The 27,443-nt window shown below is 38.2% G+C and overlaps 1 protein-coding gene across 1 annotated transcript in view; it reads left to right on the top strand.

The window, feature by feature from the left end:
• Positions 1-27,443, top strand: part of grik3 (glutamate ionotropic receptor kainate type subunit 3) — a 186,502-nt gene that overhangs the window by 110,310 nt on the left and 48,749 nt on the right. Inside the window, exons 7-10 of the mRNA XM_056251631.1 lie at positions 4,074-4,217; positions 8,237-8,344; positions 11,016-11,129; positions 21,635-21,838. Coding sequence (XP_056107606.1) covers positions 4,074-4,217; positions 8,237-8,344; positions 11,016-11,129; positions 21,635-21,838 — 570 coding nt within the window. The remainder of the gene's footprint in view (positions 1-4,073; positions 4,218-8,236; positions 8,345-11,015; positions 11,130-21,634; positions 21,839-27,443) is intronic.

Raw genomic sequence — 27,443 nt, 5'->3', positions numbered from 1 at the left:
TAATCTATTTCACAGTAGTTCAAATACTCCCACACCATGCAGTAGAATCTCTGATTATTTTGATGTAGAGGAGTACTGTTATTATAGGAAAAAATGCTTTCAGTGCCACCATTTCCTTGCTTCCACAAAATGGATTTGTGCTTCATATATACATCAGTGTTTCCCACAGGATTTTGTGAAACTGGTGGGTGGACCTCTGTAATTTATAAATCTGGTGCACTTTTGAGAGTTCAAATTTAAGAGCTCCAACCCATATTCAGTGTGCAAATTGAACAAAGAAAAAGTCAGTGCATCGACTTGTACCCAAACTTTAAAGGGGAACATATCACAACATCTTTTTAGTTGTGATATGTGTCTCAGTCTACATTACACTACATACTACATACTACTACTACTAATAATACATTATTCCTATGACAATAATAGCCATATATTGTAAAACAAATGCACTGAAAAAAATGGAACTTTCATAATTAATTTTGTCCTCATTTCTGTACATGCAAGAGATACACCTGTGAGCTTTTATTTTGACAGAAATTGTAGTCAAGCTTTTATTTGGACGGAAAACAAGTTTACAAACATGTCTCATTACAAATCTAGTGAAATGCTGTAATCGTCAACTATGCAAATGTGAAAATAATGCATGCTAAACTCGGCACATGCACAAATGCAATTCACTGCATTCATTCACTGTGAACTGAGACGCGGAGCTTATCACTTTGCACAGCGCAAACAATTTAGACACAAAGTCTTATCGAGCTTTCGATTTTAGTTTGTTTGACAGCAATGGTGCAAAACACGAAATTAAAGAGCTTTATGTTATTATGAGAAGTTTCTATTCTATATTCACAATCTAGTTAATGAATGGGAAGCACTGAAATCTATTTGTGGTGGGCCGCCATGGATAAATCAATGTATGGGAAACACTGTATAGACTGTCTATCAAGATATTTCTTTTGTGCAAGGTTGAAAACCCTGGAATATGCACCTTAGGTGGGGTTTTTGCATCTGGAACATCTAAAAAGACTGATGTGAGGCATATACAGTATATCCTGCCCACATCCATCTCCGTGTTGAATGTTTAAATACAGTCCAATAAATGTGTCCATGGTTTAGCCAGTCCAGCTATCGACTGCAAATACTTCTCCATCTGGTCTCATGTTCCCAACACTCACTTAATACCCACAGCTGTCATATCACAACAACTTTTTGCCTAGTTACCCGAAGCCAATGGCGAGGTCGATATAAAGGACATCTGAATGAATGCCCATCCTTCCTGCAGACATGCTCGATCTAGAGCAGCTCACATTGCCTGAACAATGGACACACTTCAAGCCCTCATCCCTCCAGGAGAGTGTTACAATAGGATGTGTTAGAGACCGAGCAAGTGGATGGTATACCATTTATTTACTTGCTTGTCATTCATTGTCCGGAGTCTTTGCTGGAAAAATGAGTTGCTTTGTGGCTGGTGACAGTAGCAGAGTTGGAAATATAATATTGTTGAATATATTGAGTGTTTTGGTTCTTTCATGGGTCACCAGAGGCAGTAGACAAACAGTATTGTGTTATTCTTGTGCGTATCGATTTCCAGAAGGTATATGTCAGGGGTGTCCAATCCTGCTCCTGAAGGGGAAAACGTCCTGCAGAGTTTACCTCCAACTTGCCCCAACACACCTGCCTGGAAGTTTCTAGCAATCCTTAAAGGGCCATTCACACCAATATTAATGTTAACTATTACTATATTTGCGTCCACACCAACGAACGATAATGGTCTGTTTATTCTAAGCTCGCGCGCTGCGGTTTCAAGGTGTGTACAACGTCATTGAACATGTTTTTGCTGTTCTTGTTGCATTTACACTGCTTTAACCAGCACATGTCCTCAGCATGCTGTGTTTTGAGTGAAGCCAGTGTAATCGAGCTAATAATATAACAGTGAATTTTAGCTGACGTAGTCAACATAGTGGAATAAAAACAACACCTAACGTTAGTCTTTTTCACCGCAACTTGAAAGGAAGCAAGACAATGTTATCGAAATGAGGTAATACTTCTCACCATTGATTCAGAGGGTATGAACGATTGTTTTCCATATCCATTTTCTTGAAAAGGAGGCTTGACTTGTCAAACAGTGGTGGATTTTTTCTGGACCTCCATGATTAGCTTCTCTGCAATGTCGTCTGCCATTTTAAATTAGAATGGTTTCTGATTGGCTGTCAGTGTTTTATTGTTCAACAGCTATTCTTTAATATTGAAAACGATTTTTAGAACTAGTATATCTTTATCGATATCTGTATCGTCATCGTCCTTGGTGTGAACTGGCCTTAAGGCCTGCATTACCCGGTTCAGGCGAGTTTTAATTGGGGTTGGAGATAAACACTGTAGGACAATAACCTTCCAAGAGTAGAATTGGACACCCGTGGTACATGTAGAGCAGGGATGGGCAACCTCAGTCACTGTCCTGAGGAGTTTAGCTCCAACCCTGATGCAAATTCACCTGTCTGTAGCTTTATAGTAATTCTGAAGTTCTTGACTAGCTTGTTCAGGTGTGTTAGATCAGGGTTGGAGTGAAACTCTGCAGGACAGTAGCCCTCTAGGACCAAAGTTTCTCATCCCTAATGCAGAGGGAATGTTAGAGTATGAACAGAAACAGCTTGAAGAGGGTTGGAGAGCAGATATAGTTTTGCCTCAAGGCACAGTAGATGTTGAAGTTTTTTGATGAGCTGAGCTTGGGGGATCAAAAACCTTGGTCAGATTGGTGAGGTACAAAGTTTTATTCTGCGCCCAGCATTTCTCCTGGAGTTGGTGGAGATTAATCTTATCCATCTTTCAAAGTAGGAAATAAAACAGCCATGTAGGGGAATACACTGTGAACTTTTTTGGAAGATTTTTGCAGATAGTTTGCTAACTTAGACAACTGTCCTGCATAATTTATCTCCATCTATAATCAAACACTCCTGCCTGTAATACACTCCTGCCATAACAAAACCTATTAGCTTTTGGAGAGTTTTCAGTTTGATGTTTCTTATACTCAACATAAATAGCAGTGCATAATAAAAGAGAGTTGGGCTACTTTGAAGCTAACAAAACTTAGTCACATTACCATGAAGAATGGTCGCAAAATGTGACCATTTAGCACTTAACACTATATTGTCTCACCCATGTGTAATCAAACACAGCAAAACAAGTGAGGGGTCAGATTTTATTTATACAATGTTAGCAATCAAAAATATATGATATTTCACAGCACAAAGTAGAAACAATGAGTTGTCAAACACTTATGGTTCTTCTTAAAATATTAGATGTTTGTACTTCAGTACTAGCTATCAGCTTAGAACAATGAATGCATGCACAATGATGCACTTACTAAAATGCCTTGTTTGCAATGACTGTGCAAACATCTAATTTGTATTTATTCATAAATTTTTTTTTTTTTTTTTTTCTAACTTGTTACCATGTTTGCACACCTATGAAAGCTTGTTTCAGCCACAGAATAAAACATTTTAAAAGATAATTACGACTTTTTATCTTACAATTGCGAGTTTACATCTCGCAATTCTGAGTTAATTTCTCAGAATTGCGATATATATTGACAGAATTGCGTGATATAAAGTCACAATTCTGACTTTTTCTCGCAATTGCGACTTTATATCACGCAATTCTGACTTTATAACACACAATTGTGACTTTATATCACGCAATTCTGAGAAAAAAAGTCAAAATTGTGATATAAAAAGTCACAATTACCTTTTTTTTTATTTTTTTATTCTGTGGTGGAAACAAACTTCTGCACTATCAAAACTAAAAGTTTTAAACATGGAAATTTGGGCCCACGACAACAACATTAAAACATTGCCTATTTCTTGAACGTGCAAAACCAACAACATTTTACTCACTCACAGTGTCTCCAAGCATCAGACTTGAATCAAAGGTCTTCTTACATTTGGATTCAAGTGTGCTAATGGTCCTGAGCAGTGGCCCAGTTTGCTGTTTGACAAGGTTGTCAACTGGTCAGGTCTTGCACTCCTCCCGCTTGTCAGATCCTTTCAGCTGACATATCGCCCCCCTATTTATTCCAGACAGATGCTGCTCTGACGTACGACGCGGTCCACATCGTGTCGGTCTCCTACCAGCACGCGCCACAGATGACTGTCAACTCACTGCAGTGTCATCGGCACAAACCCTGGAGGTTCGGAGGACGCTTCATGAGTTTCATTAAAGAGGTAATGACAATCGCTCATGGCACTGCTGTCACAAACACTTCTGCTCTCCAGAGACGAGACAAGATATAGAAGATATTGTTTAAATGACATGGTATTAGTTTCTCTGCATGTCACTGAAGCCTGTTTAAGCTCATTTTAAGTGGGTATGATTTTTTTTTTTTTTTTTTATGCATTCATTGTATATGGTGGCCCCAGAAAGCGATGGCCACCATATACAAGCAATGATTCAAGCAATAAGTGAAGCCATGGTTTACTGTGATTTTAGAAGGGCTTGCTGTTCGGCTAAAACACTCTAAAGGACAGCTTCACTGGGCTTATGGAATATTTATTACATATTCCTGGTTAGGTTTCATAAAATGCCCATGTAAGCTAACAAGATCATCAACATTCAACAGCATATAAATCACAACTGCCTAACGTTACCGAATGAACTGTCGGCTCATGAAGAGGAAATGACTGTGAGGCTTTGATGGAGACGATCTACATGATCTCTGTTTCTCCACCCTCGTCCACTGCTATCTCATCACAAACTGCATTTCCCATAATCCATTGCCTGGACTCATTATATGGCATTACTTTCAACTGTGTCTCATTACCTTGTTAACTCTGCCTTTATAAGCCCTGTCATTCTTTGCAAAGTCTTGTTTGTGTCACACTGTAATTCTGAGCTTCCTCTCTTTGGTTTCCCGTGTTGTGGTTTCGATCATCTGCCTGGATTGCTGGATTTCCCTGTTTGCCTGTGATTTGGACTCAGTCGTGGTTTGGATAGTTTCGCTGTGTTTGTTTGTGGATTATGTTCCTGACTCATCCGTGTGGATTATATACTCTTGTGCTCGGATTGCACCATCTGTGTTTGTATTTCTCATTAATTAGTGCTTGCGTGTGGATTCTCTCTGCGCTTCATCTCTGCCTCGACGTTACAGTAATAAAGTACTCACAGACAATTTGCAAACTAGTTTTTATAGTTAATATATTGTAGTCTCTACATTGTAAGTATATTAATAGCCTATGTACAAATAGTGAGTTCTTCATTCATTGTCACTGTAATTTAGAAATTGTTTTTTTTATGTAAAGAGTTAATGTAATGGTTTTTTAAGCTTTGTATCCTAATCCTAACTCTGACTGATGTATTTTAACGTAATCTCACGAGAATTTTTGCATGTTTCTTTTTCTACAACGCATACATTTGAATAGACACAAACACACATACTTGAGTGGTTATGTTTAGCTTTGGGGTTAAGTGATTGTGTGTGTTTAATGTATCATTGTTTAATGTTGAATTATTTACTCCCAATAACCATTAACAACTCCTAATGGTTTAAAACAGTGTACATATGTTTAATAAGTTGTTAACAATTAAAGCATTATCTAGCTCTTTATACTGTATATGAGCTATATAAACACTAATAATTGTGTTAATTACAGTGACAATGGATGAAGAACTCACTATTTGCATATAGCCTATTGATATATATAGTATATACTATATAATATAATATATAATATATGAATTAACTGTAAACTAATAGTTTGTACTTTATTACTGTATAATTATGGTAAAGTGTTACTGAAAAGTGCACCTATGGAATCTTTCTGTAAAAGAAATAAATACATGATGCTGATTCTGATGTATATTTACCAGAGACATTCCTATACATTAGTTGTGTCCAAACACCTTCACTAATTATCTCTGCACTACTGATAAACACGGCATCATTATTCAGAGGCTTTAACAGTGGATCTTACCTGATAAACAACCCTCATTCACCGCACATTTTAATTGCCTCATTTAAGTGCAGTGAGACGCTGATTGCAGCGAGTTTGAGTTGGTTCTGTTCTACTAAACTCACAGTGTCCCACTTTCTCATCACCGTGTGCTTCGCTCGTGGTAATCAGCTCTTATTTCAGCTCACAAGAGAGACTTTGATTGGGACTCGTAAGAGGCAGATTAGAGTAGTTGAACACAGCTCTGTGGACGAGAGGAGAGAGAAGCGAGGGATGTGGAGAAGAACAAGCTTGCAGTGAAAGGTCCTCGCTCATGGACGAGAGCGGAGGTGTTTCATTTGGAAGAGGTTATGGAGAGGGCTGTAGATCGGTGTGTGTGTGTTTGGGGGCGGAGCTCTATGCTTTAGGAACGAGGGAGGAATGGAGAGGAGGAGTTGCGATGTAATTTTTTTCTGCGTCTCTAGAGATTGTTGAAAGTGAGATGGTCGTTAATTAGGACGAGGTCTTGGGGGAAGATGTGTCTGAGGCGCTGGGATGTAAAATGTAATTAAAAAGGAAATAGAAGCTCTCTCTGTGTGTGTGTGTGTGTGTGTGCACTCATAAGTATGTGTTTGGACAAAAACTGGCTTCTTTTCAATTCACGAGTGAGAATTTGAATGGATTTGGACACACACAGCCGGATGTTGAAATGGAATATGAATTAAAATGGCAGGAAGAGGAATTTACTGAATTGCAATTCAACAGTCACACAACAGACGCTTTTCATTAGTCCAACAAAACATAAATTAGGCTACATCGTTCATTTTGATAAATTTTTCCTATTTTCTCCCTAATATGAATAATACATTTTCATCAGTTGGTTTAGACATATTTCTCTAAAGCAAATTCAGTGTCGTCAACACATTTAACACGCCACAATATCACAAAATATCAATCCCATTCAGTAACACTTTAAGCCTTTATGTATAATGCATCATAAAGCCGTTCATAATGTATGTTATAATGCATGATATCTTTTCATAAAATTGCAACCACAGTTAAAATGCATTGATTCCTTGTTACAGCTGAATTTCGTTGTTTGTCATGTACATTATTCTAAAGGTATGTTTAATAAATATATGAGTGTTTATAATGTATTATATAACTGATTACAATTATTCATGAGACTATACAGTGCATTATAAGATGCAATATTAATGCATTACAATTCTTTAGTTTAAGGTCCAATTCACACTATTTTCTAGTATCTTATAATCATGCATATTAGTATATTGGCTGTTTTTTAGTACTTATAAAGCACATATTAATGCCTTATTCAGCATGAACATATTCTACATCCCTTAATCCTACAATACCTAAACTTAACAACTACCTTACTGACTATTAATAAGCAGTAATTAGGAGTTTATTGAGGCAAAAGCTGTAGTTATTAGTTAGTTAATAGTGAGAATTGGACCCCAAACTAAAGAGTGACCTTATTCTTTCATAATGCTTTAAGTAAAGTGTTACCTCACTTAAAAAAATAGCAATAAGTATTGACTTTCTTATATTAAATGTCTTGTAATAATGTTTCTGGAAATGTCCCATAACATTTTAATGTGTAGTTTATATTATGAAACTGAAAATCCCAAAATTCTTCTTCTTTTTTCACATAAACTCACATGACACGACATGACGACATAACAACGTAACACAACATAACATAACACAACATAACACAACATAACATAACATAACATAACATAACATAACACAACATAATGCAACATAACATTAAAAATAAAACTGGAGAATTGAATTGGGATTGAAATGTTTCTGAATGGTGCACATCAATGTTTAATTGATGGAAATTGTAAGTAGCATTTCAGTGTTGATTTTTAGATTATAATATTTCTTGAAATGTCCCATAAACTCTAACACAACACACTGTAAAAAAAACTTAACTCATTATTTTGTGTTATCTTTTTGCCTGGGTTTTTTTTTTAGTTTAACTAACTTATTTCGATAAGTTGAGGACAAGAAAACTTAAAATTTCTTGTTGTCTGGACAATCTAGTTATCTCTACACAAAAAAATAAGTTGAAATAACTAAATTGCTAAAATATTTTTTACAGTGCATGTTCATGCATATTGAGAAACTGAAGTTCCATTAAATTATACTTTTTTTAAATGTAATTGGTACTACAAATCTGCATCCTTTTGTTGATTTCAATTTAATTCAAATTGGGATTGAAATGGCATATAAATCTAAATGTTGGTGTGTTTTAATTGTTGAAATGTGTGTGTGTTTTGAAGTCTCACTGGGACGGCCTGACGGGACGGCTGTGCTTCAACAGAACTACAGGTCTGCGCACCGACTTTGATCTGGACATCGTGAGTCTTAAAGAGGACGGCCTTCAAAAGGTAAACCACCACACAAACACACACACACACACACACGCACACACACACACACACACACACACACACACACACACACACACACACACACACACACACACACACACACACACACACACACACACACACACACACACACACACACACAACATAACTCAACAAACAAAGCACATACCGTATATAATAACAACGCGCTTGCTAAGTCTTTATGCTTTTTTTGCACAGTAGGAGGGATAAAATGATTAAAAGCGGGTTTCTTCTGCTAATGCTCGGCTGTTAAGCAGTGTGTAATAAGTCACTTTTCATTTGCATAGTCGATTATACCAGAAACTTTCATGCTGCCAAAGAACAAAAATGCGTCATTGAAAAAGGATTGTTACTCCCTTCAAATAACCTTCTGTTCTCGCAGTCTAGCGCACTGGACCCTCCTGTACCGCGTCTCGTATGGTCACCGTTCCTGGGCAAATAAAGAGCAATTTGTGTCTTACGTTTAATTTACCTCCTAACAAGGAAGCAAATGAGGTGTTTAAACAGAAGCAGAAGTTAGTGGATCATAAAGCAAATTGGATTAGTGTACAAAGTACTGTTAATTACAAGCCTCTGTTAATGACCAGCTGAAGTTACACACGCTTTTGTGCAGTAATGAGCGACGTAAATATAGTAGCTTTTGTGAAAAGAAGTGCAAGTAATGCAAGACAAACACTATTTTTTATTTTTTATTAGTCATTGAATTTTCATTTATAAGTTTGACTATCACACTGTGGCAATGTGTGTTTGTGCACACACTTTCAGAGACGCCAAAAAATGAAGTAAACAGCACCAAACACCTCCACAAAATCTGTATGATTATATAAAAATGCTCTTATTCAGCAGCACATGCACACAGAATAGTAAAAGCCATAATTCTGTGGGGAAGCAGTGCAATTCCCAGTAACAGCCACACATTTAACATTTAACTGTAGATGTTCAGAAAAAAAACAAACATGTATATTAACTTTTTTAATATTTAGCATTTTAGATTGGAATAAGCAGGTAAAAAAAAACAACAACTCTGTATTCATTTTGAGGAGCCCAAGAAAGTCTCCTCTCGGCAACATGAATATTTCTCCTTCCTCTGATAATCACGTTTAATGAATTGAGTTAATTGCAGTCAATTTGCAATAATGAAACATCACCTTATAAAGTGGCGTAGCATATCATGTGAAATGTGCATCTCTCTGAATCAGTCGTATGCGTCCGCTAGCGTGTTATGGGGGTTTATTACACCTGCGTATCTCTGAGATCTGCCGCTCTTGGGCTTTATGAATATGAGAGCAGGACAGAGATAGAGAGAGGTGTTCAGATTATTACTGTAAACCTCCTCATAACCGTCCGTATGCCGGACTTTCTTTCTCTCACTGCAGGGGAAAATTTGCTCAGATTCGCTATGTGCTGATATTAGAGGGATTATTCACAGTACACCTATTTCAACTCCCTCTACTGACTGCTTCTTACTGCGTGTGTGTGTGTGTGTGTGTGTACTTTGTGTGTACAAATTTGTACCCAGAAGTGACCAAAACCTGACAAAATCTCCAAAAAAACCCCATTAGGGACATCCTCATTTTTTTGTGTTTTGTGTGATTGGCAGGTTTAAGGGTCGGGTTAGTGTGTGTGTGTGTGTGTGTGTGTGTACCTTAATTAACAGCAAGCATTTTAATGTCTCTAATATCCCTGGAGGCAGATAGAGCACTCCGGCTGAAATAGATTCATTGATTGATAATCAGCTGGATTGGTCCCAATGCAGAGTTAAACAAACAGCCTGCACACTAATATTGAGTCATATCTCTTGATATATAGGTATATAGAATATATATATATAATTGTATCTCTAGTTCTTTTAAAATACAACAACACTACATTGTAACCCACTTAGACACTTTTTTGTGTCTTCCCATACTGGTTTAGTATGAACTATAGTTGATTTCCCAGAAAATACATAAAATGATAAATATGATTAATTTTTAAAGTCCAGATGCATACTTTCCGCAAGTGTGCAAACACGAGCACTTGTGTGTGGGCGTACTTGCATTCGGTTATTATCTTCTAGCCAGATTGACATCACATGTTGTTTGCATGCGATTCATAACTGAACACAAGGATGTGCGCTGACCTATTCACTGGAAATGATCCTATGGAAGTTTGGTTGTCAAGTAGATGTAAGGATGTTTAGTCATTTTAATGGACAACAAGACATATTTTGTTTTTCTCTGAGAAATATTCCTCAGACTTTCCAGTTTTTCAGCTGAGAAATGAACCAACCAATGGCTCGTTTATAGTTGATCCTGCATATTAAGATGCGATATGAGTATTTGAACACCGGGAAAGTGTAACACCTTTAATAACGCCACAGTGTTATTAGATAGTAATTCATGCCGTAAGTTCCGCTTTTACTTTTGTTCGTTGCAAAATTGAATTGAGAAGCAATCCCCTTTGGTGGAATTGCCCTTCCTCTATGTTAATGTATTCAGAGTGTATGCAAGGGCCTAGCTCGTGCACTGCCCTATTGGCAATCAGCTAATGCTTCAGGATGAGCTCAGCACAGGCTGCTAATGCAGTCAGATGGGCTATTGCCATGTGGATGGGTCACACAGGTACGAGAAACACGCTCTGACTGCATAAATCTCCTCTTTTCTAGGTGGGGAAGTGGAGTGCATCTGGAGGACTCAACATCACTGAGGTCCCGCGACAGAACGGCATGAACATCACTGACTCACTTTCCAACCGCTCGCTGGTCATCACCACCATCCTGGTAAGGTCATCCAGATGCTGTGTGTGAAGGAGAGAGCTCTTTCTCCAAATTTCACTTTCCTCTCTAGTGTTCTTTACCTCTTTTCAGGTCAGCACATGGGCTGCTTTTCAAGTAATAAAACGCACATGCTCCAGATTATCCTTTCCTCTCACAGAAATGCCAAATAGCTCGGTCCCTTTCAGTGTCTCAGTCCTTGAAATAAATTGACCTGGCTGAATCAACTAAACAAGATGTCTTCCCCTGTTTGAAACAAAGTTTGAGCCTCAGCCATCTCGCCTGACTGTTTTACTAAGGATAATTCTGAATTGAAGCTAGTACTAGTTCTCAACTCGCTCTGCCATTTGAATTTGGGAATGAAATTTGGTACAATTAATTTTAATAAAATAATAGTAAAATAATAATAATAAAATAAATGTTTTTCTCTACTATGGGACCGCAACACATTTTTGCAAGTCTGCAAACCACACTTATAAAAGCAGGCCACTCAGATTGAGTCTCGAGATGTGTTTTTCCAGAGTTAAGCTGTATTTAACTTCACACCAAGTCTTATGGTGCAAGAAAAAATAAGTGTGTGTGTGTGTAGGCTATCAATTAATCATGGCTATACGTTCAACATGGCACGGGCTATTAGCATTAAGTACAAATTGTGTTAAATTCTATTTACACCAAGTGAAATAGCAGTGTTTTCTTTGCACTATAGTGTAAATAGTTCTTCATACTAAGTGCAAATAGTGGCCGATACTACTTGCACCTCAGTGTATTATAGTACATTATAAAACAGTATGCAGTAATAACAAGATATTCACTGTATATGATTATATTTATTAAAATCATAAATGGATGCCACCTTACTTGTACTGCTAACCCTACCCGATAAACACTTTATTCCTACTATTAAATACCCGTTAGCTGCTTTATTTCCACTATATTAGTGGAAACTATTTTAATTTGTCCACTATTTTAATTTTTATTTAAAAAACGCCTGTCCGAGCTGATATACAATGGGGAAGAGGACAAGAATAAGTATGGAAAAAGGTGGATTCAAACTCGTCAACAGTTGATGCCACCCGCCTTTTGTAACTTCTGTGTTTCGTTTGTAATTGTGTCTGGCTTAAAAAGACAATGGTAGAGTTAGTGTAAATAGCCTCTGCCAACAAGGTGGTGTAAATAGACAAAAAGTAGTGCATACTGAACTCATTTGTAAAATATAGTTGCTGTGGACTTTGACAGCAACTGACTAGGCTTATGTTCAAAAAACAAACAAACATTGACTTCTAAAGACACTTTTTGTAATGAATATTGTCGATCAAAGTTTTTTTTTGTCTGCAGCAAACAATTGTTTTAGTTTAACACAGTAATTTTTTTCTCAGCAAATATTGATTATAGGCTAACTATGGAAGCTTGTTTCCGCCACAGAATGAAAAATAAAAAAGGTAATTGCGACTTTTTATCTCACAATTCTGACTTTTTTTCTCACAATTGCGAGTTTACATCTCGCAATTCTGACTTTATTTCTCAGAATTGCGAGATATAAAGTCAGAATTGATTGATATAAAGTCGCAATTGCGTGTTGTAAAGTCAGAATTGATTGATATAAAGTCAGAATTGCGTGATATAAAGTCGAAATTGCGTGTTGTAAAGTCAGAATTGATTGATATAAAGTCAGAATTGTGAGATATAAACTATTCTGAGGGGAAAAAAGTTAGTCTTTTTTCCCCCTTAGAATTGGCCTGATAACTCACAATTGCGAGTTTATATCTCACAACTCTGAGAAAAGATGTCAGAATTTCGAGATATAAACTCGCAATTGTGAGATAAAAAGTCGCAATTCTGTCTTTTTTTTCTCGCAATTGCGACTTTATTTCTCATAATTGTGACTTTATATCTCGCAATTGCGACTTTATTTCTCATAATTGCGACTTTATATCTCGCAATTGCGACTTTATTTCTCATAATTGCGACTTTATATCTCACAATTGCGCCTTTATTTCTCAGAATTGCGACTTTATATCTCGCAATTGCGACTTTATTTCTCAGAATTGCGACTTTATATCTCGCAATTGCGACTTTATTTCTCAGAATTGCGACTTTATATCTCGCAATTGTGACTATATTTCTCACAATTCTGACTTCATATCTCGCAATTGTGAGATAAAAAGTCGCAATTATTATTATTTATTTTTTTATTCAGTGGCGGAAACAAGCTTCCATAGCTAACTGCAGTTCAGCTGATTATTTAATATGCCAATGATGCAATTCATTCGATTAAAAATTGTGATTTATTGACAGCCCTAAAAATAAGTAATAATCTTGTACGACTGACCCTTGTGCAGTTACCTTAAGTAATTCCATCAACTCAAGTATTGGATAATGCCACTGACCCATTCCAATTAGGTCTCCCTCCATAAGATATTTTCAGAGATTTCTCATAGACATGTAGCCTTAATTTATTGCTGTTACATGCAGATGCATGCTGGGTGAAATTCTGCTTTGCCCAATGTGTCATTTGCCAGATAATAGCACACATGACAAATCTTAAAATAAATGTGTGTTACATTCAACACAGCATTCTCACAGATGTCCCGAGTGCTGTATTTATGTATGTTGCAGAATTGTTTTGGGATTATTTTTGGTACTGACAACAGCCTCTGTGGACTTATTTTGGACAAGCATATGAGTTATCAACAGGGATAAACACTGTTATTAAATGTGGATTGAGCTGCAAGGCTATCATTATGAGTTAAGGTCTTGATAGGATATAATCAGTGATTTTCTAGTGGGTTTCTAGTGGGCGATGGGTTTTGTTATATTAAGATTCTTTTCTCTCCCTTTTTAAGCATTAAACAAGGGTATTGAATAATGGTCAGCCAAAAGTGAAAAAAACAAAAAACAAACTATGAATACGAATGAATAATAACCTAGGACACATAACAATCATGACAGATATAAATTATAGTGTGTCAACATCCCAAAACGTCCTTCAGAAATATCACAAACAGGTGCTGAGATAGCCAAAGCTTGACCTTCACCCTAATCTAATATTCTGGACCTGGTGAAAATATAATTTGCAAATAAACATCCAGAAACTTGTAGACTGTTGTCTGTTGTCATTGCTAAAATGATGAAGGAATCATTTAACATTTCCATGCTTTTATTAAACTTCTTCAGTTTCATACTTACTCCATGTAACTGATTCCTGTCTCTTACTGCTCATGTAGAAAAAAAGGGAGAGATTATTAAAGACATTGGATTTGCTACAAAACCTCAGGGAATATTACAGACTGGGGGCTTAAAACAGATGGTAACAACTGTTATAGTTTTTTTGTTTTTATTTTATGTATTATTATTATTTATTTATTTTTGATCAAGATAATTGGACAGCTTCTACAAAGTTTTGCTTTCTGTTTCATTCTGTATCATTTCAACCCATTATCCATGGTTTTATTTAAAGCACACTGACACCTAAAATACCTTCATTTCTATCATAAAAAAGTCATATATTTTTCATATTAAATTATATACAGTATTATATTAAAATTTAATTATAAATATCCTTTAAATGAGATCTCATGTCAACAAACAAAATGTAGCTTTATATTTTCTTATATTGTATTAATAGGAGAAACTGGGGCTAGTTGTCACACTTTTATCTCCAGTGTAATATAGTTTAAAAACGGAGTTTCTGTATTTATTTATTTATTTATTAGGATCCCCATTAGCTGATGCAACAAGATGCATCCGCTACTCTTCCTGGGGTCCACACAAAAATACATAACACGAATAAAATGCACTACACAATCAATACAATATTAACATATTACAAAATGTACACAACCAATGCACAATCATACACTAAAACAAATTCTCGTGGAATACAAATATACATATATATAGACATATATATATATATGTAAATACGTACACACACTCATATATACACACACACACATATACACACACACACACATATACACACACACACACACACACACACACACACACACACACACACTATGCTTTATCCACTACTATAAGCTAACATAAAAAATTCCTTAACTTGTTTTTTAAAACCAATATTATTTTGAGTTTTAAAAATATGACCTGGAAGAGAGTTCCATTCAACCATAGCTCTATACAGCACTGTACGTTGTTTTGAGTTTGTTCTGGATTTTGGAATAATATATTTACCAATGACGGCATGCCTCGTGAGATATGTATGAACATTAGAACTCAGAGTAAGTTGCCTATACAGACAGTCAGGAGTTTTCCATACATTAATTTTGTTTATAAAGCCAAGAAGGGATGCCTTTAACCTCCTATCAACCGGTAACCAGAAGAGTTTGCCATGCATTTTGTTAACATTAGCCCTTATTGTACAGCAAAGGGCTAAACGAGCAGCTCTATTCTGAACCCTCTGTAGTTTCCCTAAATTCTTCTTTGTAGTTCCTGACCAAACCACAGAGCAATAATCTAAGTGTGATAACACTAGGGTCTGCAAAACATGTTTAGTTAAATATGGAGTTAAAAACGAATAACACCTTTTAACTACAGATATATTTCTCCCCATCTTTTTCACCACTTCTTCTATATGTCTTGACCACGACAAAGTACAGTCTAAGGTTACCCCAAGAAGCTTTGTTTCATTTACCTGCTCGACAGCAACATTATTTAGTACTAAATCCAACATTGGCCTTGTTTTTAATGAACATTTAGTTCCAAATAAAATACTTTTAGTCTTGGCTATATTTAAGACAAGTTTATTATCAGTGACCCAATTAAATACCATCTGCAACTCATTATTGAGAGCTTCAGTAATGTTTTCTAAAGCTGGTGCAGGCATATAAAGTGTTACATCATCCGCATACTTAGACACAGAAGCTCTTTTACAGACCAGTGAGAGATCATTCGTAAAGATAGAAAAAAGCAATGGTCCAAAGTATAAGCATATACACAGACGAGCCAAAACATTATGACCACCTGCCTAATAATAATAATTTGTTACAATTATGTAGTGCTTTTCTAAGCACTCAAAGTGGGGGGAATCTCCTCAACCACCACCAATGTGCAGCACCACCTGGATGATGCGACGGCAGCCATATTGCGTCAGAACGCCCACCACACACCAGCTTACTGGTGGAGAGGAGACAGAGTGATGAAGCCACACACACACACACATATATATATATACATAGGGATGATTAGGAGGGGTCAATGGGAAAATTTGGCCAGGATGCTAGGGTAACACCCTTACTCTTTTGAAAAGAACACCCTGGGGTACCACATAGTACCTCTGTTTGTTTTAGGGTGACAGTTTGTTGTTGCGTGCTGCCAAAACAGCGCCGACCAGCCGAGGCCTGGACTAAAAAAGAGCCCTGAATGTGTCCTGTGGTCTCTGCAGTGTTGGGAAAGTTCACTTTCTACATGAACTAGTTCAAAGTTCAGTTCACAAATTTTAAAATGAACTAGTTCAGTTCATAGCTCATACTTCACAATTTTGAACTAAGTTCACGGTTCCAAAAAATAAACTAGTTCATAGTTATTTTTTTCCATATGTTGCTGCGAGCTATTTTTTTTTTTAATTATTGCCACAACCCATATACAACCACTACAGCAATTATTTTATCGGCGGGCAAAGTTTGCACAGAAATGTAAGATTTTTCCCATCCTCACCGACCTTGTCTTAAAACTGATCATACGATGCGACGCCTCCTCGATGCTTTGTCGACTACATGCTGCTTCTTGTCTTAATGACGCATGCGGCGGCCGCGGTGCGACACTGGTGGCTGGTGTTGCCAGATTGGGTGTTTTTTTAGCTACATATTAAGGCCTGTTTACGTGTGTTTTAGCCGGGTTTTAGCCTGGAAGGCTCTATAGAAATCTGGCACCCTATTGAGCACAGTTAAACTTAGAGAGCGTGCGTTCACAGACACCAGAATGAACGCGTTCACAGTAACGTTCATCAGGCAGTAATTCAGTACGTTCAGTTCACGTTCGCCCAAAATATGAACGAGTTCATGAACTATCGTTCAATGAACACGTTCAGGCACAACACTGGGTCTCTGGCACCAAGACATTAGCAGGAGATCCTTCAAGTCCTGTTAGTTGCGAGGAGGAGTTATCCATGGATCGAACTTGCTGGTCCAGCAAATCCCACAGATGCCCAATTGGATTGAGATCTGGGGAATTTAGAGCCCGTGGAAACTCCCTGAACTCTTCATCATGTTCCTAAAACCATTCCCGGTCAATGTGTGCAGTGTGACAGGGTTAATTATCCTGCTGAGAGAGGCCACTTCTACCAGGGAACACCAGTGTCATGAAGGGGGATGCCTGGTCTGCAACAGTCTTTAGGACGAAGTTAACGATTCATATTGACATTCACATTCCCAGGGTTTCCCAGCAGAACATTGTTCAGAGCTTCTCACTCCCTCCACCGGCTTGTCTTCGTCCCACAGTAATCCTGGTGCCATCTTTTCCAGGTAAATGGCGCACACGGCCATCCAAGTGATGTTAAAGAATATGGGACTCATCGTACCAGGCGACCTTCTTCCGATGCTCCAAGGTCCAGTTCGGACGCTCGCATGGCAATTGTAGGCACTTTTGATAGTGGACAGGGGTCTTCATAGGCACTCGGATTGGTCAAGCCTTGGCGTTTCAGAGATACTCTGACCCAGTGGCCTTGCCATAACAATTTGGCTCTTGTCAAAGTTGCTCAGATCTTTATTCCTGCCCATTTCTCCTTTATTCAACACGTTGATTACGAGAACTGATCGTTTTCTTACCCTTTAATCTACTCAGACCTTAATATGTGGCCTTATTAGGAGATGATCAACAATATATCTGTGACTGGTCATCATTTTTTGGCTCATCAGTGAACTTTAGAAACAACTTATAATTTAGATTACAAAACATGACAACTTGCAGTATGTCATGTGTAACAACCTGATGTTTTGTCCAAATATTCTTGTCCCAAGAACACAGTTCAGTTTTTGTTTAAATTGTACCGTCATTATATAGATGAACCGTGTCTGAATGAATGCCAGCTATTGCAAGAATTTGTGTAATTGGACTATTTCTGTGACTGACTCAATCAAAATGTTCCTACTTAGTTTCTGAGAGTTCTGAAATAGTACTTCGGAAAACTTTCCAGTGTGACAACTAGAACTGGTCTCAAATGTATTGGCATGGAAAAACCCATGTCTGTTCAAAATCCACACATCCCAGGTCTGGACAAAATCCCACTTGAAAGATTGTTCACAACACTGTAAAGCATCTGTTATCATCAAGGAGTCTGGGCAGGGCAGAGAATTACAATGAAACCGATTCTCAAATTCAATCCGAGGATGAACGTGCAGGAGTTTTCGTCCTCTTTTCTGCTGCCAGCCGAATACCTTGCATTTTCTGTCCTGTCTGTATAGTGTCATTTGTTCTGTCTTTTCTGACTAAAATGAAAAATGATGGCAGGGCTAGAAAGGTGTCACATTATGTTTGATGAAACCCAGAGAGTGAAGGTCACCTTGAGTGAGTTTGATCAGAAACACTGCAAGCAATAAATAGAGCAATCCTGAAATAACTGACATAATGCCTCATTAAAACATCTTTATCTGTATCCATTACGGAAAACGGCAAAGGTCAATGTATCTGATTCTTCAAGGACAAATTTCCTTCTCAGTAACCCGTCAACATTAAGCAGAACCATTCTCAACACAGAATGAAACTTGTGGTGGGACATATCACAATTTTACGTTCGTCTTTTTTGTTGCTAAAAACAAAGTTGTGTGTCCAAATGAATGTCATCTCAGAACATTGCTGGTTCCTCTTGTTCCACTTTCATTTCCCGTATAACAACATAACTCGCTGCTTAACTTCTTCGTTTAAAAAATCAACTAGCTAGACACGACTGTTTCCCGAAACCATAGTGTCGCAAATTGGTCGTTCAACCAAGTTGGTTAATGATGTAATAACTTCTTTTAATGAATATGTTCGAGCTCGAATAAATGCTACATGTTTTTTCTATAAATTACATCTATATGGCATCTGAGGACTAATTCTCATTTTTCGCAGTTATTTTGCTTTATTTCCAGATTCAATCATAGGCTCGATCTTACATACTAGAGCATGACTAACTAAAGCACTCTAAGCACTAACTAAAAGACATAAATGGCATGTGTATGTATTCTAAATAAATGATATAGATTGTACTGAACGCCAGCTTGCTTATTTGGCAAAAATTAAGGATTTATTGAGTCCAAATGCCATGCAAACAAGAAACTCTGCTTCTAACCGCAGGTCGAGAGCTGTCGTGCTAAACACACAACTTTGAACTATGCTGATAACGACAGAACTTGCGACCATAGTTGACTAACGATGCTTTTGGGAAACACACCCCTGATTGGTAGATACAGTAGTTTATGAGTCCCAACTCTCAGAAAATGTGTATGGACGATAGCAAGAAACCAAAAATGAACAGTTTGATGATGTGTGCTGCTTGCCACGCTCAATATTTATCATATGTCAATCAGCAACATTATTCAGTCCTTCTGCTCCTTCTTGACTGAATATAAAATGACAAAGTCCTACCTTGTCCCATCGCTCCTTGGGAATGTCTTGACAGTTGCAAGGCTGGTATCCAAAGAGTTATTCGATAGATACAAAGCCCTTTGTTGGCTTGGGTAACTCTTCAATGTCAAGGTACATAAATAATATTGCAGAAGAATCCCAGTTGTACCCACTTTAAGACTCTGCTTGCCTTAGTTGTTATGTCTGATTAAACTGCTGAAAGTACAGATGAAACTGAAGTACAGCAACTTGCACATGCTGGGTTTCCATAATAACAGTATTTCAGTGTTATAATGGGAACGCCTCCATAGATTAGGTGGTATAATTAGCAATTTAAAAGATATATTCTGGACGATTTTGGCAGCGTCCCCATCAGATGCTTTTCCAATTCTCTTGAAGGGCATCTCAATCACATGTTGTATAAGAGGACTCGGTAGGGATCTCTGCAGTGAGGAATTGCGCTTAACATCATTGCAGATGTTGCCGAATCCGGTCCAGGCCCAACTGCAAGGAGACAGACAGATCTTGTACAAGTATGCACTTCCGTAACCTTCTGCCATTGGGATTATTACAGCCAGGATTTAGCAAAGATATCCATGGATAGAGATGATGGGAATGGCTCTTGTGAGTAGTGCTGGTGATGGTGAAAACTGGTTTGGCCAATGTTTCCGCTCTTCCTGGAACTGCCTTCCCATCAAGCCTTACATGGTGGATTCGGGATGTTTGGAATGTCTGGCTCATGGAAGGTGTTTCTATGTACATCACATCACCAGCCCACATGTTTTATTCGTAAACATCCCAGGGTAGAAAGGGCTTATCTCTGTGGCTCAGCAGAACAGGACAGTGCTTCAGTTTTGAGAGCCCCTCAGGACCAATGTCTCTATGCTCGTGGCTGTGCTCTCTCTCTCTCTCTCTCTCTCTCTCTCTCTCTCTCTCTCTCTCTCTCTCTCTCTCTCTCTCGCCAACATTTGAGTACCTTATGCCAGCTCTCCTGCATGAGCCAATCCCAGCAACATCTCGGGGTCTTTCATGTATAACAGAGCTTTCTTCACTGTGAGGCAATGCAGGAGGCAGGACAAAATAATTACCTATACAAATTGTCAGGGGCCATCGGAGTAAAATGATGTCTAGGTTTTCGGAAAAATAACATAAAAAAAGCGAATTTCGCAACAAATCATGACTTAAAATGCCGATAATTTATTAGAAATATATAATGGTAACTTTGCAACTACATGTCAACTTATTCTACCCTTAACCCTAGCAGTCTACGAATACTCTACTAACACTCTAATGAGAGATAGTAGATATGTAGGTGCAACGTTACATATAGTCAACAGAACGTGTTAAAGGGACCATCCAAATAAAGTGAAACCTGATATTCTTATACACTCTCAGATAAAAAAAGTACAAATGTTGTCACTTGGGCGGAACCCTCTCAAAAGCTACATCTTTGTACCTTATTTACCCATAAAGGGTGCAGATTAGTACCTAAAGAGTACATATTAGTAGGGTAATTTTGGGATCATAAAACTACTTTACACTGTAATTTAAGCTATAAATTCATTGCCACTTGGGGTTTGCAAAAATAATGACTGTTTTCAAACCAGCTTCAAACTGGTTTGAGGTGGTCCAGCCCCACAAGCACATAATTTGGTGAGTCAATGTTGCTTTCTCAGACTATTCAGACTATTCACAAACAAATTGCATTTTTTTTTTTTTTTGGTGCCACTAGTGGCATAGAAATTGCTCACTTCAATTTTAACATGAACTTTGTAAAAGCATTACATTTTGTGGTATGAATAATGTCAAGAACATCTCATTTTACCCACAGAGCCAGCTGTCAGAGGTATTCACTTGTATATACCCGATTAGGTGTGTGTGTGTTGTGAATAGTGTGAGAAATCTCAACACTGAAGCTGCTTCTCATTCGATATTTTGTATTTGTACAGGAGGAGCCATATGTCATGCTTAAGAAGTCTGACAAGGCACTCGTCGGCAATGACCGCTTTGAGGGCTTCTGTATTGACCTGCTTAAGGAGTTGGCCAGCATTTTGGGTTTCTCCTACGAGATCCACCTGGTGCAGGATGGGAAGTATGGGTTTCAAGATGATAAAGGCCAGTGGAATGGGATGATTAAGGAACTCATGGAACACGTAAGTATTCAGCATCATAGCAGTAACCCTCTGTGGTGCTCTTCACGTGTAGGTCAAAAATGTTGAATGAATTATATATTTTTTTTAATGAAATGAATGTACTATATTTTAATTTGATATTTAAGATTATCTATTTTTAGGGTATTTTTTTATAATACTTGTTATTTACGCTGTATTTATAATCCATTTATTCACATTTGAGCATAGACCTGAAAATCTCATTTCCAATCATAAATCTTGAATGCTTTAGAGAAACAGTCTTAAATTTGATCTCTTTCCAAAGACGACACTTGGCAGATTATTGCTGGAGTGCAAAAATGTTAAAAAAAGTGAACTAAAAAAAAAGTAATGTATTGTTTTGAAAATTACTATTTTCAGTTTGTATATGAAATATATATTTTCAAAATCTCTCTTTACACTAAAACTGAAAAAAAGAAGCCATAGATCTAAACAAGTTGTGTTCCAAATTTGATCTCGATATCTCCGCTGTACCCAATGCTTCCACTAGATCAAATTCGTCTCCCATTAATTTTCAATGCGCTCATTTTTTACCGCGAGGAGCACAAGTGGGACCATTTTTTACAGGACCATTTAACCTTTTCAAATCATGTCCATGGTTTTTGTGTGTGTGTGTGTGTGTGTATGTGTTCACATAGCAAGTGCCAAAACCTTTACCAAGTTTCGTACCATTCCAATGTAGTAAAAAATTCCAAAAAAAACAAACGCAAATTTTTTTGGGCCAAAAATGCCTGAAGAGCATTTTAAATAACGAATATGCTCTTTCTGCTGATTCAGACTCACTAGTACCTGCATCCCTAATTTTGCCTTTCACTTTAATAAAGCCTTTCTTCTTGTTTTCTGATGTCTAAACAAAATGCCAAGATGACACAATAATGCAATTAACTAAACGTGTTGTTCGCTCCAATACTGCTTCTGCTCACAAAACACTGCGAAGGTGACAGAACACACCTGGATCACATTGACGTGCCGCGAAGACACAGCGGCAAGTGCTGCCACAGCGAATACACGTTTAAACGCCTCTACCGAGTCAGCAGAACTAGACAATTCTGAAAGCTGATTCCCCTCGATGTTCCCGAGCCCATTCTCTCCAGTCTCAGTGCTGTCAGGCTCCTGTCTCAGGAGCGGGCTTCTCATCCCATCGCCCTTTCGCTGTCCTCACCCTCTCAGGTCACCAGAAGCCCGCGGCTGCAGAGCTGTAATAGCTTAAGTGGCATTTAGTGGAGGAAGTCAGATGGTGGGAGTCAATGGTGAGGTGCTGGAAGGGTTGGGAGAGGTGACTTACTGCAGCGCCACTTAATCTTCCCAGTGCTTCGGCCAGATCCGGCCCGACTGCAGTCACCTTCAGGGGAACAAACGGATTATAGCCGGAGGAGTCAAAAATGGAGATGGGTGTGTGTATGCGTGTATTGCTGAAGGTGAAAAAGTATGATGAAATTGTATAAAATAATGATTTAAACTCATAATTCTGACATCTTTTCTCAGAATTGTGAGATATAAACTCTCAGGTTATAATGTCCAATTCTGACTTATACAACACAATTGGGACTTTATATCATGCAATTCTGACTTTATATCTCACAAATGCGTCTTACAAAGTCAGAAATGAGAGATATCAACATGCAATTATGAGAAAAAAAGTTGATATCTCCCAACTCTGACTTTATAACACGCGATTGCGAGTTTATATCACACAATTCTGACTTTATAACACACCATTGCAACTTTATATCACGCAATTCTGACTTTATAACTCTCAATTACGACTTTATATCACCAAATTCTGAGATAAAAAGTCAGAATTGCGAGATAAAAACTCACAATACCTTTTTATGTTTTATTCTGTGGGAGAAACAAGCTTCCATATGAGATACTGTAAGGTTGAGTTAAGTTGAGTTAATGGAGAGTTAAGGCAATCCCAGGCTTAAACCCTGCAAATGAAGTCAACACATGGGGTGCCAGGTGCTATTAGGCTTAAAAGCATATTTCAGTGTTTTCAAATGTCAGTACAATATATCACCGACCGTGTTACACGATTAGGGTGACTGGGAAAATAATGCTTTTCACCATATAATCCACTGATGTACTAATGACATGCACTACTTTTTTTTTTTTTTTTTTTGAAGAGTATATTTGTTTTCTGCAAGGATACCTTAAATTGAACAAAAAATATGTTGATTTTGAACTTTTAGTTCATCAAGGAAAAATTATGAAGCAGCACATCTGGGATAATCCTAAGAAATATTACAGCAAATCTGAATGATCATGTGACACTGATGACTGGAGGAACGATGCTGAAAATTCAGCTTGGATCACATGAATAAATTACATTTTAAAATATATTTACATAATAGTTATAATATTTCACAATATTGCTGTATTTACTGTTTAAGGCAGCCTTGGTGAGCATAAGTGATTTAATTCAAAAACATTGAAATTGAACGTATCTTTCATTAAAACTTATTATCTTACCGACCCCACACTTTTGAATGGTAGTTTGTCTATTAACCTTACTGTAAATCTTGTTTAAAATATCCAAATACAATTGTATGTCAAATGATCTATGATTTGGTGTATACCTGCACACTGCAGGGATTGGAGGGACATCTTACTGAGCCAGTGTCGTATACATGAGGCAATGATTCAGTCCAAACAGGGCCTGTGCTTCAGGACTGTAGTCTCGAACCCTTCACTCCCTCACAGCAATAACGTGTGTTCACCCCCGCATGATTCGAGAGGAGAGCTGCCGACACACTGACACGGGCAGACAGAGCCAACTAATGAGTGTAGAGCGAGCAGTGAGACAATATGGACATCCAGTGTTTTTCATCAAAAAAAAGCACAGCAGAGAATTGCACTGAGAAAAACATGTGGCAACAGTGAATCGTCTGAGTTCAGCAGAGTCAGCTAAACTAAACAAACACTGGCGATAGATACATGTAAACGTCTGACTGAGCAGAAAGGAAAGGAGATGCACATGTGGCTTGAAGAAAGCACAGTTTTTCCTAAATTGACCGTTTGCAAAGACCCGCCCCCTTTAGTTACTGTTGCTATGACCGACACGCCACGCCTCTCTCACACACACCATGTTCTCACGCAGTGAAAAATACATCGCGAAGCAGAGAGGACACTGACAACACGCTGACAGACAGCGGAGAGCAGGCGACTTTTGATATGAAACTAAGTCACATTTTTAAAAGAAATTTAAACATTAAAGGCACACTATGTAGAAATTGTGTTTTTGTCAAACAGCGACCCCTATAGTCGCTGTGGAATACTTGCACTGTCCTAAATAGCTAGCTGAACATATGTGGAAATTATTGGACTGGTCTAATTATCAACAATGGATGAATAAACAGCATCGTAAAAAAATGACATACTACAAGCAAGCGCAACAACATACAACATAGAACGCAAAACAAGTTTAGAAATAAGAGATTTACTAGTCCATCAACAAGATCGCCAGGTCAGCATCGCTGTTGCATCCAGTGCTGCTTTTTAGCTAGCGCCAACGAGTGAAAGCCCGACCGAGTGGGACTCTTGTCCGGTTCCTCACGCGGTCAGATTCTCTTTTCCTTTTCCTAGTCTCTTCCGACAGCCTTTTCTTTACTTTTTCCATCGTCGAGTATCACGTCTGAAATGCGCGCAAGTGTCTTCGTGCTTCAAATGTTGTTGTTGGTGTGTGTGACGTCGTTGTTGATGTGTGTGACGTCGTTGTTGATGTGTGTGACGTCGTTGTTGATGTGTGTGACGTCGTTGCCGTAAAGCATGTCGTGATTCTCGCGAGATTTGTCGGGGGCGCTCCTCTCAAACTTGCATTGCTGGTTTTTCCAGCGGCGTCCCCCCCAAGCTTTACTACCAGGATGATTCGCCCTACTATGAGTTTGTTTACCACCGAAATGACTTTGCTGTTATATTAAGGTACAATTCTTGCATAGTGTGCCTTTAAATAGCGTTTTGTGGCTCTTTAATGTGTCGTGACTGATCGCTGTAGAGCCTCAGTTAAAGCTGCTCGTGAACCGATCATCTCTTCCTTCTAGTTCATTTATACCATCCAATAAACATGAATGAACATCAGAAGGAATGTTGTTTTAACCGCGGACAGACGGCAGTACACACCGCTTTTCAAGTTCAGATCCACCGATGTTAATCTACTAACGCTCCTGACTGCTTTGTTGGTCGAAATGGCGGATTCGGCGGATGGTCGACGAACAAAATCAGATGTGAAATTCACAACCTTTAAAAAAAATTAAATAAAATTATATATACCGTATTTTCCGGACTGTAAGTCACACTTTTTTTCATAGTTTGGCTGGTCCTGCGACTTATAGTCAGGGGCGACTTATAAATGAAAATGAATTCAGACTGAGATGAAGCAAGAGAAAGCATTAGCGTCTGCAGCCGCGAGAGGGCGCTCTAGTTGACGGAGTTGTTCAGAAGCGACACCGAGGATGAAGAACTCAAAGGATTCAGTGACGTGGAATGAGATCGAGAGCTTGGTGAACTTGCTCACCGGTAACTTGCTTGTTGGACTCGCTGGTTTATGTTAATTTAGCCTATTCAGCCTCCCAGGTGTGCTTTATGCTATCGTGTAGCTGAATAACTGTCAATGTGTTACGTTAACACACCCCGGACACCTATTCAGCCTGTTGTTCTGCGTGCTGTTGTGGAGCTGAATAACTTGCCTTTCCAGATTAAATGTCTGTTCTTGGTCTTGGATTTTTTGAAATAAATTTCTAAATAAATGCGACTTATATATGTTTTTTCCTCTTCATGACGCATTTTTTTGACTGATGTGACTTATACTCCGGAGCGACTTATAGTCCAGAAAATACGGTAGGCCTATATACACTCACCTAAAGGATTATTAGGAACACCTGTTCAATTTCTCATTAATGCAATTATCTAATCAACCAATCACATGGCAGTTGCTTCAATGCATTTAGGTGTGTGGTCCTGGTCAAGACAATCTCCTGAACTCCAAACTGAATGTCAGAATGGGAAAGAAAGGTGATTTAAGCAATTTTGAGCGTGGCATGGTTGTTGGTGCCAGAAGGGCTGGTCTGAGTATTTCACAATCTGCTCAGTTACTGGGATTTTCCCGCACAACCATTTCTAGGGTTTACAAAGAATGGTGTGAAAAGGGAAAAACATCCAGTATGTGGCAGTCCTGTGGGCGAAAATGCCTTGTTGATGCTAGAGGTCAGAGGAGAATGGGCCGACTGATTCAAGCTGATAGAAGAGCAACTTTGACTGAAATAACCACTCGTTACAACCGAGGTATGCAGCAACGCATTTGTGAAGCCACAACACGCACAACCTTGAGGCGGATGGGCTACAACAGCAGAAGACCCCACCGGGTACCACTCATCTCCACTACAAATAGGAAAAAGAGGCTACAATTTGCAAGAGCTCACCAAAATTGGACAGTTGAAGACTGGAAAAATTTTGCCTGGTCTGATGAGTCTCGATTTCTGTTGAGACATTCAGATGGTAGAGTCAGAATTTGGCGTAAACAGAATGAGAACATGGATCCATCATGCCTTGTTACCACTGTGCAGGCTGGTGGTGGTGGTGTAATGGTGTG

Source organism: Rhinichthys klamathensis, unplaced genomic scaffold (assembly GCF_029890125.1).
Source record: "Rhinichthys klamathensis goyatoka isolate OS25496 unplaced genomic scaffold, OSU_Roscu_1.1 h1tg000087l_1, whole genome shotgun sequence".
NCBI classification, from domain to species: Eukaryota; Metazoa; Chordata; class Actinopteri; order Cypriniformes; family Leuciscidae; genus Rhinichthys; species Rhinichthys klamathensis.
The sequence above is the reverse complement of the archived record's forward strand: the minus strand, read 5'-3'. Positions and strand labels throughout refer to the sequence as shown.